Below are 16,648 nucleotides of genomic sequence, written 5' to 3'. Positions count from 1 at the left end.
GCAAATGCCAAACGTCCTGCACGGTGTTGGGCTGTAAGCACAACCCCCAACTGTGGACGTCGGGCCCTCATACCACCCTCATGGAGTCTGTTTCTGACCGTTTGAGCAGACACATGCACATTTGTGGCCTGCTGGAGGTCATTTTGCAGGGCTCTGGCAGTGCTCCTCCTGCTCCTCCTTGCACAAAGGCAGAGGTAGCGGTCCTGCTGCTGGGTTGTTGCCCTCCTACGGCCTCCTCCACGTCTCCTGATGTACTGGCCTGTCTCCTGGTAGCGCCTCCATGCTCTGGACACTACGCTGACAGACACAGCAAACCTTCTTGCCACAGCTCACATTGATGTGCCATCCTGGATGAGCTGCACTACCTGAGCCACCTGTGTGGGTTGTAGACTCTGTCTCATGCTACCACTAGAGTGAAAGCACCGCCAGCATTCAAAAGTGAACAAAACATCAGCCAGGAAGCATAGGAACTGAGAAGTGGTCTGTGGTCACCACCTGCAGAACCACTCCTTTATTGGGGGTGTCTTACTAATTGCCTATAATTTCCACCTGTTGTCTATTCCATTTGCACAACAGCATGTGAAATTTATTGTCAATCAGTGTTGCTTCCTAAGTGGACAGTTTGATTTCACAGAAGTGTGATTGACTTGGAGTTACATTGTGTTCTTTAAGTGTTCCCTTTATTTTTTTGAGCAGTGTATATATATTTTTTAAAGGCAGCAGACTGCTTGTCATGGCACCTCAAAGTATTCCAAGTCATGAGCCTCTTTGGGGATCAATGAGGCATTTGGGAGGCTCAAACTAAAGGAAAGAGAATCCTGGACTCTAACAACCTCCCTCTATCCCCAGAAAAGGCTTCTTCCGCATCACTCTCCCATACAGCTTCTCCTTGTGCAAAGTGCGCTGAATTATTGAATGATGCACAGTGACACCATCTGCAGCAAGATGATTTTGTAGGTCTTTGGAGGTGGTCTGTGAGCTGTTTTTGACCGTTGTCACCATCCTTCGCCTTTGCCTCGCCGATATTTTACTTGGCCTGCCACTTCTGGCCTTAACAAGAACTGTGCCTGTGGTCTTCCATTTCCTCACTATGTTCCTCACAGTGGACACTGACAGCTTAAAATCTCTGCGATAGCTTTTTGTAGCCTTCCTCTAAACCATAATGTTGAACAATCTTTGTTTTCAGGTCATTTGAGAGTTGTTTTGAGGCCCCCATGTTGCCACTCTTCAGAGGAGAGTCAAAGAGAACAACAACTTGCAATTGGCCACCTTAAATACCTTTTCTCATGATTGGATGCACTTGTCTATGAATTTCAAGGCTTAATGCGCTCACCAAACCAATTGTGTGTTCCAATTAATCAGTGCTAAGTAGTTACAGGTATTCAAATCAACAGAATGACAAGGGTGCCCACATTTTTGCATAGCTTATTTTTCACATCTGATTTAATTTCATACAACTTAATATTGCTACACTAAAAATCTTTGTCTGGACAATACCCCAGTACTCAGCTTTTATTAGAAAATGAATGGCATGCCACTGTGATAATTTTTTGTGACGACAGAGTAAATTATTATGCAGCCTCAGATGGGTGCCCAAACTTTTTCATACGACTGTACAAGGAAATGATAACGGAGTTTCCCTAGTAGGATAAACTGGTATCGCGGCTTGGTGTACAAATGGGAAGTGGGGGTCGACTGAGATAAGACAACACACAATTGATAAGTATAACAATTGAAATGCTAATCCTTCGCACATGAACGCTCACTCTTTCGCGAATAATTGCAATCAATATATATATTTACGCTCAGTGTGTCGTCGGGATCCCTGTTGAAAAGTTTGTTTCTGTTGGAGAGTCTGTCTGTCCTCTCTCTCTGTCGTGGTTAGAATGGGTACTTCAGAGTGACATTCATTCATGTTGTTATAGAATAGCGGTCTTCGCGTTCAATGATACCGAATTCCTAGCTGCAGACTAGTAATTAATATCAAAGACTTGTTCTTATTCTGTCGGTATCGATAGTTCAGCAATCGTCTCAAACCTTGGCCCTCTCGTTATCGAGGTAAGCTGGTCTGCAACCTTTGTCCTCTCGTAATTGAGAGAAACATGGTCTGTTGAGAAATTCTCAAGGTGGGGGTTTTATTCTGAAGAGCAGAAAAAGGCTGTCTCATGAAGCCAGGTCCTGGCTGTGTTCATGGGGGCGTGCCAGTGACTTAAGTGAAATTTTACACAGAAATACAATTCTCTCACATTACATCATTACATAGCATCCCATCATTTCACAAATAGTGTAATCTTTCCTCATTCATCCTGTACAGCAATTAGATGCAAGCCTCATAACTGAGGCTATTCTATAAACAGCGTTATGGTAATGTGGCCATATTGCCTCTCATGAGTTTCACAAAATTGTACCAAACGGACCAGTTCGTAGCTGGATTCTTCACCGATCTTTTATACCTTCTCCAGAACATAAATGTTGTTCGGACCTCAAGTTCTGTGAGGTGGAAGAAATTCCTTTGTTCTCTCTATGAAAACTTCACTCTCTCTCTATACTGTGGCCATGAGGAGATAATCTCCTCCAGGAATTTACGACCTGGGCACGCAGCAGCCTGAGTGTAGGAGACAGAGAGAGGGGGATGAGCTTGCTGTACCCAAAGAGGGCAACGTCATGACAGGAGTATCAGTATCTGTGTGACCACACATCTCCTTCGCATAGAGTTGATCAGGCTGTTGCTTGTAAGCATGTGGAATGTTGTGGAATGATGGCTGATTCAATGGCTTTGTGAAGTTAATTGGATATTGTCGGGAACTGGTACACGCTGTCGTACACGTCAATCCAGAGCACTCCAAAACATGTTCAATGGGTGACATGTCTGGTGAGTATGCAGGTAATTTCAGCTCCCAGGAATTGTGTACAGATCCTTGCGACATGGCTCTGCGTTATCATGCTGAAACATGAGGTGATGGTGGAGGATGAATGGCACGACAGTGGACCTCAGGATCTTGTCACGGTATCTCTGTGCATTCAAATTTCCATCAATAAAATGCAATTGTTTTCTCTGTTCGTAGCTTATGCCTGCCTATTCCATAACCCCACCGCCACGTTGACATGAGCAAACTACTAGCCTAGACAATGCCCTACACGCTGACTGCCATCTGCCCGGTACATTTAAAGCCAGGATTCAACCATGAAGAGTATACTTCTCCAGCGTGCGGCCATCGAAGCTGAGCATTGGCCCACAAGTCGGTTACGACGCCGAACCGCAGTCATATCAAGACCCTGGTGAGGACGAGCACGCAGATGAGCTTCCCTGAGACAGTTTCTGACAATTTGTGCAGAAACTCTGACAGTTTGTGCAGTACCATGGTAGACCCTCATACTTCAAGGCTAAAACCATGGTACATTTCCATGGTATAAGTGAAAGTACCATAGTAGTACCATGATATAAATGAAAGAACCGAAGGGTATTAAAAGAAACTGTTTATTTGTTATTTATTTCAAATAATCCCTTTAACAGTTACTTTAGTTAAGAACTTAGATTTGGTAACACATTCAAGCAACATTTTCTATAAAATGAAGCTCTATATGCTTTATTCCATGTGAAGCTGTATAGTGGATATGTGACTACTTTATGAAAGTGGATATATTGATCTAGTGCAGGACTTTCCGACCAAGCAACCCGCCTGTAGGTTTTCCCCAGTTGTAACTAACCTGATTGAGCTTATCAACTAGCTAATTAGAATCAGGTGCGCTAGATTAGGGTTGGAGTGAAAACCTACAGGACTGTAGTTCTCCAGGAACAGGGTTGGAGAGCCTTGACCTAGTGGATATTTTGTCTGTTGTAAAATGATACACTTGCAAGTGTTGCAGAAAAAGAGGAAATTCAGAACTCAGCTGTGGAGTCATTACTGATTGTGATGTAATTATTAATGTATCCTGGTCTTGACTTTGTCTTTTTACCGACTAAGATTCCTCTTGAAAAGCCCAGTGCAGTCAAAAACGTGATTTTCCTGTGTTATATCTCCACACTGAGGTTGGAATAATACAGTGAAATTGCAAATATGATAATGCCCTTTTAGTGTAAGAGCTGTTTGAAAAGACCGCCTAAAATTGCAACCTGTTTTGGTGGGATGGAGTTTTGGTCTGCCTGGTGACGTCACCAGGTGGTTCAATTAGTTAATAGACCAACAAGAAAGAGTTCTAAACATTTAGTTTTCAGTTGCCCTCTCCACACTCCCCCACAGTAAGGTACTTAAATTGTTACCCCAAAATGATTTGATATTGAGATAAAAACAGCTGCATTGGACCTTTAATGAAAAGCACAATATAAATAAAATGAGCATCGACTTCCACATGCAGTGCTTCCCTAATGTCTCCATTAGGTAAGGTGTTGATCATGAGTTTTATTCTCTTCGCCACACAGGGACTGTGGCGGGAGATGGCGAGCTTAATTTACCATACTGTATTTTATTTGACGTTGTGTAAATATTAATTACAAATATATATAGAAAGGCACATTGTCAAAATACAATTTGGCATGCATTAAAAAACAGAGTAAACATTCAAAAGACTTGACCCATCTTGCCTGTCTACTAACTAACAGGTCTCCGTCACAGTATGAGCACCCAGCATCTCCGTCCTTTCCTAAATCAAAGAGACCATTACTACTACATCACTGGATGAGGAGAGGGCCCCTGTACATAAATATACACATAAATATACATTCAAAAAACACTTAACATGCACATACAGTTTGGTCCAACTTTAACAGTAGTCAGCTCAAGTACAGTATTGACCCAGACTCGTCCTGAGAGAGACAAACCAATCACTTCACCTTTCCCCCAAACAACATGCCAAACAAGCCGTAAATGGGGGGTGTTTTGGCACATTTTTGTGGAATATGCATGTCAAAACCTAATAACAACCTTCTCCGCCTCTCCTCAGAACCGAAGCACCTTCCGTTTGCATCGCTCCCCCCAGTCCTGTTTAGGTGTCTAGTGGTATGTACTCTGAAGTAAGATCATGTCGTTATCGTAAGCGCTCACTTTGCATGGTTATTAAAATATCTTAAAAAACACATGTATCCTTAAACATGGTAATTCAGAAGCAAAGCACAAAATATTTAGGTCAGAAAAACACAACCAAAAAACGTTTAAAGAATTTGAACAGGAACACCGTACAGTACCCTGTGAATCCATAGGAGGTGCAGTTCAGCTTGTTATACAGTAGATCGAGTAATGAGTGAAGACAAACCAAAGGCGCATGATAACCCTGCAAAAACTATTCTTTCCAGTTATAAATCCAAAAATGTCATTGAACAAATGCATCGTTGGTCTTCTATCAGAGCAGAACACAGTCTTTCTTGGTGCTGGGTTTTGTTCCCGGTATGTGCCTTGTGAGTTGGGCAAGAGACAGGAACCTTTTAACACTTTTCTCCGTCTAGAGGTTTGGGAGATGAGGCTCATTTGGAAAGTTTGCTGATGACACGGATGAGAGCGGCATTCTCATCCTTTAGCCTCTGGTTGTCTGCTCGGAGATCCACCAGCACCTGGAAATACACGATAACCAGGGAGGACAGACAACATCAGGGACAAATAGATGTTTTTTTTTATCATCGTGATCAGTTGATGGAAATCTATTGGTTATTGTATGTTACAGATAATGCAATGTAGAACAGTACAGAATAAAACCATATTCTCAAAACACAGTTTTTAGGTTGTTTTACATAGTGTTTGGGGTAGATTGTCATTAATGTTTGTGTAATTTGGAGTTGGTTTGAGTACTTTTATGTGGTTAATGTTTTCAGTAGTTTATTTATTTTTTTTTTTTGGGGGGGGGGGGGGGGGGGGGGGGTCAGTATGTTGGGTTGTTTGAGGTTGTTTTGGGTAGTCAGTAGGATCCCAAAGCACATCATCAATGCTAACAATTATGCAGGTTAATTCAAGTCTGAACAGACAAGTTGAATAGGCTAGCCCCGGTGACTGAACAATTCCCTTATACCTTCAGCTCATCCTCCAGTTCCACTGCTTTTCTCTGGAGTGCTCTCTTCTCCTGCGAGTAAAAACAGACACAGATTTTTTTTTAACTCACTCCCACATAGGTATGCAGCCTTTACAGCTAATGACATTAGGTTATATTCCATTTGACCTCAATTGATCCAATAAATAAATAATTTCCTGAATTGGGAAGCTAACAGTGAAATGGACCCTAAAACATGAACACAGACAGTTTAAGAGGGGACTCACAAATCTCTCCAGTTCCAGCAGGGCCGGCCTCTCGGTGTTGCTCTCTTGACTCTGCAATGGAGACACGGACACAGTTACAACAGGGCCAGTGATTGACATGCACAGCTCAACACAGAAGCCGAGCAGGATAAATTCCAACACATTCTGTGTGCTATCTGGAATCCATCTTTGTGTTCCTAACAATACTGTGTACTGTTTGTCTTACACAACGTAACTTCTCTCCACATTGCCAGAGGCGGACACAGAACACTGTCAGGTCCCGCCACATGACCAGCGACAGCACTTCTAGGATCTGCCTCCCTGACAGACTGACAATGTCCCAATACTCTTCGTCTCCCTCCTTTCCACTGCTATGTGGATCTAATATATTGAAATGGAATACCTGATAATCATATCCAGACTTATCTGTAGTTCCCTATCTGTAGTTATGAGCGAGAGAAGACAAGGAAAAGAGTCATGGCACATGGCTTTGCTATACGCCATGGATCTTGAACCATGGTCATCAAAATCTAGACCGGATCATATCCTCACCTGTCGGAGTCTCTCCAGCTCCACTTTGCTCTGGCTGAGCAGCAGCGCGGTCTCCTGCAGCTTGTCTCTGAGCAGGCTGTTCTCCTGCAGCACCGACATGTACAGCTAGGGGGCGACACAAATACAGGGATCCGGTCATAGCCTCTGCAGTTCTAAATACATTCCGTTTAAGCGGTTTAAACTCCTATTTCCCAGCTAGTTAGCTGCATCCATTCATTCCCAACAGAGCATGTTATTCTCTCACTTATTAAAACCTTAGCTTCAATCTTTCAAGTGCCTGAAGAATGTGTGTATTTAAAAATCACTGGGAGTTGTCAACAATACCATTTTGTACTCTGGTGAAGAATCTCCCAACTGAGGCTCACTGCAAAGATAGACATAGAGTACATGATTTATGCAATACAAAAGAGGTTTAGTAATTCAGTATACTGTAGTATAGAAATGAAAAAACAGTTACCTGGGTGAACTATGACGATGGTTTTCATCCTGTTGGGCTTCATCCATTGCATCCAAATGTTCATTCTTGTAAGAAAAATAGATACAGTGTACAATGAACATTGTAACAAAGACCACGTTGACAATAGCACGTTTGACATTGACCACTAAGATTTGACCAGGCATTGTAATACAAGACCACTTTTGTGACAAACCATCAGATTCCAACATTTTGGGGGAGGAGGGGGAGTCCTATATTTCAGGTCTACACTATTAAGCAGTCAAAATGCAGAAATGTAGCAATTACACAACTGAAAAAAGGAGGGGGGGGGGGGGGGGGGGGGAAGAACATTTCAGGTGGGGTATGGAGTTCCTGTTCTGAGTACAAGGTTACAACATACTGTTGCATTTCCTCTTTGTCTTTGTAGGACATAACATTTACGTTGTACTTGTGGCATGTTGGAAGTGGACAAGAAAGAGTGATATTGGTTGATAGTCAAATTAAAGTTCAATCAGTTTATACAAAGAGGAAATGGTCAAACGATTAGAACAAAGACAACAATAGCTCTAGCACGAATACTATGAATATGTATGAAGGGGTTCCTCTGCTTACCCCTAGTTGAACCACCCCGGTGGAGCGTCTCTCTCTCCTTCCCTTCCGTCGGTCCCGCACTCCTAGCCGCGTCTCTCCCTCGGACCCGACCTCCTTCACTGGGTCGGTGTCTACAATACAATTGGAACAGAACGACATTGATAGATCAAAAGGCATTCAACAGCAGGGCTCTAAACTAACTTTTTCCACCGGTGGCACAATTCTTCCTGTTGACGGCACCAGCACATGATATGGTCGCACCCATTTTTTGCCGCTGCGTGCTGATAACGACCTGACCGGTGTCTCATAGTGTGCCTGCATTCCATACAGAACCAGGCTAATAATGACTAGTCATCTTTTACATTAGCATGCCCTTGCAGGGTTTGACATTCAGATGAATTTGCCAGTGGCACACTGATGATGTGCGCATCTATTAAAATGTTTCATTTGCAGGCTGCGTAAGTAGCCTATAGCAGGGCTCTCCAACCCTGTTCCTAGTGAGATACCGTCCTGTAGGTTTTCGCGCCAACACTAATCTAGCGCACCCGATTCTAATAATTAGCTGGTTGATAAGTTGAATCGGGAAAGTTACAACTGGGGTTGAAATGAAAATCTCCAGGAACCGGGTTGGAAAGCCCTGGCCTATAATGACCTACCCTCCATAAAAAAAAGAATAATCTTTGAGCAATCTTAAAAAGGGTGTTATCGCTAGCGATTGTAGGGCCTGATAAAAATATACGTTTTAGTTTTCCCTCAGGATTTCACTCGCAAAAATCATATTTTGGGGGTTGAAAAACTCCTCAAATTTGATGTTCCCTGTCCACAACAATGCTTAAACCACATCGGGAGAACACTTTTGAGATCTGGGAACAATAAAAAACTAAATTGGAGGGTGTAGTTGCCCTTCAAATCAATTGTGCGCCTAGCAAGAGGCCATTGTGTTCGGCTAGTGTTTTTTTTTGTTCTGTACAATGTAGGCTACATGTGATGGCACAGTTTTATAAACAAATGCCTTGCAATTGTTACAAATCATCAAGATATCATTCAGCCAGGTATTTAATTGGCAAGTTTTTTTGTTTTTGGGAAAGCCTTTAGGAATGTTCATTCAAACAGCTCATGACTCAATTTGGCTTTGCAAAGATTAAACCAAGACTTCGGACCAAACTTTATGAATACCTGCATACCCATTGTTGCATACCTTTATAATACATTTTTAAAAAGCTGAAAATTGTGAACCAAAAAGTAACGTGAAAAAAAAAAACAACTGGCACCCTAGAGTCCAATTAAAAATGTGTGTTGCACTGCCAAGTCAAACGGTTGCAAATACGAGTTTTGGTTGCAATTTTGAGCCCTTAACAGACACTAAGGCTAGAGCCTAGAGGATGCATTTGATATTGCCATCTTGATGTTTTCCTGACACTAAACTTTTAAAACTAGGATTCATAATCCTGTCTTCCTGAATGGCATTACTATTAATACATGAAAACAGCACATTTTTTCCCACCACAGTCCCACTCACCTCTCTCAGCAGGTGTTATGGTGACTATAGGGCTGACATGCAGGATGTTGCTAGGCGGTGGATCAGCCGGTTTGGCTACGCTCTTCTCTGCCTCCTTCAAGTCAGTGAGCGTCACACCCTGTCACAGGAAACAAGCAAAAATCATGTTTATTATTTATGCTGAAAGGTGGTCAGTTAAGGTGACCAGATCCATTTTAAGTCCTCTGTAAGAGACGTAAAGAGATGGTTTATTGTGACCAGTACCTGTGTGGAGCGGCGAGACTGGCGCATGAGGCGTGATCGTGCCTTCCTCTGAGACTCAGACTCCTCGTCTCTTACAGGGGCCTGGAACCTGAGGGGCAAACATCCACACAGCTCCATTAGAACCCTTAGATTCACAATGCTCCAAAAGAGCACATCCATTCAGCTCCATTAGAACTCTTAGATTCAGAGCCGTAACCAGGATTGGGGGTTTTAGTGAGGATTTTTTTCTCGCATTTATATACAATTAAATAAAGTTTAAAAAGCTATTTGGAAAACAGCAAAAACGACCCCAGCCATTATCACCTTGGCGATCAAGACTAACAAGAGCGTTGGGTCAGTAACCGAAATGTCGCTGGTTCGATGAACAGATCCACACAGCTCCATTAGAACCCTTAAATTCAGAATGCTCCAACACATCCACACAGCTCCACTAGAAGATGTATATTCAGAATGCTCCAACACATCCACACAGCTCCACTAGAAGATGTATATTCAGAATGTTCCAACACATCCACACAGCTCCATTAGAATATGTATATTCTGAATGCTCAAACACATCCACACAGCTCCACTAGAAGATGTATATTCAGAATGCTCCAACACATCCACACAGCTCCATTAGAATATGTATATTCAGAATGCTCAAACACATCCACACAGCTCCACTAGAAGATGTATATTCAGAATGCTCCAACACATCCACACAGCTCTACTAGAAGATGTATATTCAGAATGCTCCAACATCCACACAGCTCCACTAGAAGATGTATATTCAGAATGCTCCAACACATCCACACAGCTCCACTAGAAGATGTATATTCAGAATGCTCCAACACATCCACACAGCTCCACTAGAAGATGTATATTCAGAATGCTCCAACACATCCACACAGCTCCACTAGAAGATGTATATTCAGAATGCTCCAACACATCCACACAGCTCCACTAGAAGATGTATATTCAGAATGTTCCAACACATCCACTAAGCTCCACTAGAAGATGTATATTCAGAATGCTCCAACACATCCACACAGCTCCACTAGAAGATGTATATTCAGAATGCTCCAACACATCCACACAGCTCCACTAGAAGATGTATATTCAGAATGCTCCAACACATCCACACAGCTCCACTAGAAGATGTATATTCAGAATGCTCCAACACATCCACACAGCTCCACTAGAAGATGTATATTCAGAATGCTCCAACACATCCACACAGCTCCACTAGAAGATGTATATTCAGAATGCTCCAACACATCCACACAGCTCCACTAGAAGATGTATATTCAGAATGCTCCAACACATCCACACAGCTCCACTAGAAGATGTATATTCAGAATGCTCCAACACATCCACACAGCTCCACTAGAAGATGTATATTCTGAATGCTCAAACACATCCACACAGCTCCACTAGAAGATGTATATTCAGAATGCTCCATAAGAACACCTCCATAAAAGCACATCCCCTTAATTTACAGCAGAAGACACACACTCCACTACTAAAACACATTGATAGTACTTAAACAACTGCCTGTGTGTTGAGTCTTTCATTCATTAGCTCTCATCATCACTTCCTTCTTATGTGCCACACCCTGCCTCCTGCCAACTATTCACGTATCTTTCCGGTAGTTGTGCCAGGCCACTAAGCTTTAATGTGTGTTTACTGTGTGTCATGTGGCTCTTACTTCCGTCTGTCTGGGTTGGTGTTGTTGGGACTATCAGCCAGGGGGTCTTTCCTCTGGGGGGTGGGCTGGACCCGGGCTGTACGACTGGCTCTGTCCTGGTCTCGCTCCTCCACATCCTTCTCCTCTGGAGTCTGCTGGACCACAGGCAAAACAGGACCACGTTGATACAGAGAAATAATAACATTCCTCTTGACAGTAATCGAGTCACTGTTGCCAGGCTGATGATTCACATTTTTCTGTGTGTAAAGCACGACAGGCCCAGGTAGACTACACAACATCTACAGTACAGCTTAAGATGCATTGAGGCATGTCTTACCTTTTCAGCGGGGCTGACGGTGGAGGTGGCACTCTCTGTGTCTGGACTGGATAGAGTGGAGCCTTCTAAGAAAGACAGACAGGAGGTGTACTCTGGTCAGTGGGTAATCATGTATGGGTATTCAAAATGCCTGTGTGTGTGTGAGAGAGAGAGATCAGCCATATTTTATACCAGGGCTGCTCTCTTTCTCCTCGCTGAGCTCCAGGCCTTCAGACCTCCTCTCTTTAGACTGGTCCTGCACGTTCATCTTTTCCTTACTGCTCATCCTGCACACGGAGGTCCTGAAACACACGGAGATGATTACTATCAGCGTTTCACAGAAATAGGCTGCATTAATATTCTTTACCCTTCTCCCAAAGTGTGCTCTCGTTCACTCCCCTCCGTGCATTGAAAAGCTTTGGATTGGTGCTTACATGGGAGGAGATAATGATCGGAATGTAGCCATGAAATTCATTGCAGGAACGCATCCAGTTCTGACACTGTCCAACACAATCCTCCCTGCTATTATTTAGGCCGCCCTGGGGCGGCAGGGTAGCCTAGTGGTTAAAGCGTTGGACTAGTAACCGGAAGGTTGCAAGTTCAAATCCCCGAGCTGACAAGGTACAAATCTGTCGTTCTGCCCCTGAACAGGCAGTTAACCCACTGTTCCTAGGCCGTCATTGAAAATAAGAATTTGTTCTTAACTGACCTGCCTAGTTAAAAAGGTAAAAAAAAAACAATAACATTTTTATAGTCAGCCATCTTTGTAAAATAACAGTCAAGTGAAGAACTATCCAATTGTATCTCATCTACATTTCTAAGGAAGACAAAACCATCCTTCTGCATGAGGCCAAGCACACCACATTTACTCCAACTAAGGTGCAAATTTATTCCAACTACAGTCTAACTGCAAAATAACTACTACAGATCAGAAGAGGAAAAGAAACAGGAGAAAATAAGATGCGGTAATAATAAGGCATATACTGGCCTCCGTCGTTTGTTATCAGATGCAGTAATAATAAGGCATATACTGGCCTCCGTCGTTTGTTATCAGATGCAGTAATAATAAGGCATATACTGGCCTCCGTCGTTTGTTATCAGATGCAGTAATAATAAGGCATATACTGGCCTCCGTCGTTTGTTATCAGATGCAGTAATAATAAGGCATATACTGACCTCCGTTGTTTGTTATCAGATGCAGTAATAATAAGGCATATACTGACCTCCGTCGTTTGTTATCAGATGCAGTAATAATAAGACATATACTGACCTCCGTCATTTGTTATCAGATGCAGTAATAATAAGGCATTTACTGACCTCCGTCGTTTGTTATCAGCTTTCGCAGCAGTAGAGCCTGCAGGGTTCTGTCTGTCCATTATGGACTGCTCATTACGCCACTGTGAAGGGACACCCGGTCATCAGTGACAAAAATATGACCACTGTCATTAGATAACGCACATAATAATAATAATATTGCAAGGCAAATATAGTAGCAAGTGTCATGACAGCATCACTCATCAGTAAGAGAAACATAGGAAGACTGCCTTTTGCAGAACAGCCTAATATTACATGGCAAATATGGCAACTAGTCAAATTATACTATTCTGAAAAGATGTGAAATCTACAATTAATATTTCTCAAATCAGGCAGTTTTGTATTGGCCATCTAGATAAATATTTTGCACACATGAACAGTGACAAAAAAGGGAAGTCTCACGTTGGCTTGTTTCTGTGACAGCTCCTCCAGCAGCGACACAACACTCTCATCAGCGACATCAAACGGAGTCTGACCCTGCAGGGTTGACGTTACAAAAATGAAAATAGAGCACAAAGACATTATGTGGTATCACACTTCCTAACACATGGCGAAGCTATATCAGCCTAGCATTTCATAAAGTAGTAACAAATACTACAGAGACCTGGTATACAAGCAGTCGACAATATTTCCCAGTACATTGAGTGTCTTGAGGAGTATGGGCTCACTGTAATTAGCTGGAATAGAATAAATGGAACAGTAATCAAACACAACAAACATATTGAAATCACGTTTGTCTCCGTTCCATTAATTCCATTCATTACAATGAGCTCGTCCTCCTATAGCTCCTCCCACCAGCCTCCACTGGTATACATGTGTATGGCTCTAGTCGGTCTGTCGGTCTCACCCCATTGCTGCAGGCCTCCATGTCACAGAGCTGTTCAGCCAGTATCCTGCAGGCATCTCCCTGCCCCCAGTGTGACGCTGCGTGGAGAGGTGTCCAGCCATCACAGTCCATCTCTGACACGTCCAGACCACACTGGCATAGCAGTCTGAACCACAACAACACAGAGTGGCTTAGCACAGAGAGCAAAGCAGAAAGCCTATGCAATTGAGTTAATTCATTTTGTCTCTTCGTTTTTTAACAATGCCCTACTTTTCCATAAACTCAAGAGTTATTGAGCTTGTCAGAGTGGCTGTGAGGGAGACTGTGAGGGAGACACAAGAAAAATAGGGGTTTTGAGAGAATTGGGACACGGTCATGGACACTCACTTGATGGCTTCCAGGTAGCCCTTGGCTGCAGCCACATGCAGGGGAGTGGCCCCAGTTTTGGGATGCCGTAGTTCTGAGGGAAGCCCCTCTGTCAGCCAGGCTCTGGCATCTTTCATGATCTCCTCCTCCTCCACCCGCTTAGCTGCCTCTACATCCACACCTGACACAGGAATGAAATGTATAATCAATAACTGAACAAGAATGTTGAAAAAGTGGTAGTCGAAGCTTTTTCCTCTCTCAACTCCATTGAAAATGGGGGAGCCTTATTCTTGTTTAGCTCGATATAAAACGTGACAGCGTCACAAGCCAAAAATTGGCTAAGAGTGTGCCCTGGCTTCGCTTCCTTCTCTGTACCTAAGTAAGTCTTTATAAATCAGACACCACAACACTTATCACCCTGAATCTCTCCTTTGTTTCCTCCCTGTGTTGGTAGCACCGTACTCACCTTGTCTCACCATGTATTGGTGCAGGAGCGACTCAGTGGCCTCGTCTTCAGCTATATCTAGGGGGACGTCGCCATCGCAGTTCACAGCAGTGAGAGATGCACCCTGCTGCAAAAGGAAACTGAGATATAGAAAGAGAGTTTGAAACCATCCACAAGAGAGAAACAGGCCACATAACCAAGAGTAAACTAAATGCAGTTGGCCAGCATTACAGGCCCTGCTATACCAGACAACAATACAGCATTGTTGAATGGAGAAACATTGGCACAGGGAGGCTAAGGCTACCAAATCGGGTTAACTCAATTGCAACGACTGCCCAACATTATAACAGAGGAATGTAGAAAGCTTTCATATGTAGCCCCTATTCTATTGCCTGATGTTGAAGTGATATACTATACTGTACATACTCAGTAATCTCCAGATTCCCACAGGTGGCTGCCACATGCAGCGGAGTCCAGCCCTCACTGTCCACCTGGTTTATGTTGGCACCCTGAGCCAGGAGAAAGACCATCACCTCCATGCTCCCATCTATACAAGCCTACAGTGAATGAGGAGAGAGGATGATGATATTCATAGCTCCAGTATGATTATAGGTTGTAGAGTCAATCCACAGACACTAGATTCTACTCATTTACCACAAGTCCTTACCTGGTGAAGAGCTGTGATTCCGTCAGCATTGGCACAATTCACAACCTCTCCCTGATAGTCTCCATTTTTGCCTTCCGTCTCTCTTGCATCTTTCAGCATCTCCTGGGCCTCATCTGTGTCACCACTGGCACAAGCTGCCAGGAACTCTGCAGCAGTATCAAACCGCACTCGCCTCCTACAGTCGAGGTCATCATTTAGTGACAATACTCAGGATATTAAAAAGTTTATATTTTACCAGCACTCCATGGCAGCTACTCAAACCTCATTATTTGCATACATGGAAGGCAGATAATATTCCCCTCTTCCAAATAGTCCATGTTAAAACCAGAGGTTGTCAACAACAGTGGCAGTCTGTAGATAACTAGATATGTATGCTGGCTGACTAGTTAACTGCCTGCTAGCTTTCCAAAATGACTAGCCAGCCAATGTAGGTGTGTTAGCTACATAGTATCCCGTCGAATACTGTAGAGAACTGTTCTAAATCTACTAGTAGACAAGCACACACGAAAGTGCCATTGTTGTGATTACAGACATAGCTAGTTAGCGAGATAAACATTCAAGTATCAGTAAAGCTAGCTAGCAAGTGCCTAGCCCACGCACAGCATTCCTGAATAGCATCCGGTATAGTACTAGCTAGCTAGCGAGAACCTAGCTAGCTGGCTGTGTAGTAATGCATCAATCTGACAATACAGTACCTTCGTTTGAGTAGAATACTATGGGCTTCCCCGGTGGTCGATCCGCTTCCCTCCACATCCTGAGAATGGTCCTTTGAAACGGCGTTGTTCACGGCCTCCGAGCCGCCTACATCCTCGACATCGCCCCGCCACCTTCGCCTGGGCACAGCCGGTTCTCTTTCGGTGCTTGAACCGGACCAGCGCTTCAATTGTTCCTGCCGTTTATCCTTTGCTGTGTCCCCCATTATTATCCGACAAGGACTTTATTCAATAAAATATATATTCGATAGAAAAGACACACCCTCCATGTGTATAGTTTCACTTCCTTATTCAAAACACTGGGTGTGAAGCCAAAGATGGTGCATAAATGAAGATGTCCCACTCAGGCCGTTAACCATTGAAAAAATGTGTCACAGTTCCGGTCTGCTTAAGGAGTGGCTCTCCCGTAGATGGCAACGAAAACGCTTCACGCTTCAATGGAGGCAGAAGTCTGTGTGTTGTTGTGATTCTGGATGGCCAGATAGCAACAATGACAAGAAGCTGCCATGTTGGGGCATCGTAGGTGGCTCATTTCAGCTAGTTTAATCTTGTTATTGATACCATGTATTGTGTTGGGGTGTTTAGACTGATGCAATGTCTATGCTAATGTGACAAAAATTTACTAGCTAATTAACGAACAATGTAACTATGTATTTGAGAGACAAGTGCTCATTGGGCAAATGTATTTATGTTTTCAATAAACATCAATAAACATTGGAGACAAAATATAGTTTACATGTTGTCCACAATCAAAGCCAACCCTGTCTGTT

The 16,648-nt window shown here is 43.2% G+C and overlaps 1 protein-coding gene across 2 annotated transcripts; it reads right to left on the bottom strand.

Moving 5' to 3' along the window:
• Window positions 1-4,288: 4,288 nt before the first annotated feature.
• LOC110493652 (protein phosphatase 1 regulatory subunit 12C) lies at window positions 4,289-16,347 on the bottom strand. 2 transcript variants are annotated; one of them, XM_036949643.1, is made up of 20 exons: window positions 15,861-16,347; window positions 15,166-15,340; window positions 14,925-15,055; window positions 14,520-14,638; window positions 14,075-14,234; window positions 13,709-13,853; window positions 13,264-13,338; window positions 12,865-12,944; window positions 11,740-11,849; window positions 11,569-11,633; window positions 11,253-11,386; window positions 9,563-9,650; window positions 9,320-9,437; window positions 7,822-7,931; window positions 7,231-7,295; window positions 7,098-7,137; window positions 6,774-6,878; window positions 6,243-6,293; window positions 5,998-6,048; window positions 4,289-5,545 (listed from the first exon to the last, which is right to left on the bottom strand). In XM_036949643.1, exons 1-20 carry the CDS (start codon window positions 16,082-16,084, stop codon window positions 5,459-5,461), a joined length of 2,133 nt encoding a protein of 710 aa, XP_036805538.1. In that variant the 5' UTR covers window positions 16,085-16,347; the 3' UTR covers window positions 4,289-5,458. The 2 variants fall into 2 exon arrangements, with proteins under 2 accessions (XP_036805538.1, XP_036805539.1); XM_036949644.1 differs by having other exon boundaries at window positions 11,253-11,383; window positions 15,861-16,344.
• Window positions 16,348-16,648: the final 301 nt, after the last annotated feature.

Source organism: Oncorhynchus mykiss, chromosome 17, assembly GCF_013265735.2.
Source record: "Oncorhynchus mykiss isolate Arlee chromosome 17, USDA_OmykA_1.1, whole genome shotgun sequence".
Lineage (NCBI taxonomy): Eukaryota > Metazoa > Chordata > Actinopteri > Salmoniformes > Salmonidae > Oncorhynchus > Oncorhynchus mykiss.
The sequence above is the reverse complement of the archived record's forward strand: the minus strand, read 5'-3'. Positions and strand labels throughout refer to the sequence as shown.

Coding starts and splice junctions, on each gene's coding strand:
- LOC110493652 (XM_036949643.1), bottom strand. CDS start 16,084: ATGGGGGACACAGCAAAGGATAAACGGCAGGAACAATTGAAGCGCTGG. Junction 7,932..9,319: donor CATAACACCTGCTGAGAGAG/GTGAGTGGGACT, acceptor ATTGTATTGTAG/ACACCGACCCAGTGAAGGAG. Junction 5,546..5,997: donor AACTGGAGGATGAGCTGAAG/GTATAAGGGAAT, acceptor GTGTATTTCCAG/GTGCTGGTGGATCTCCGAGC.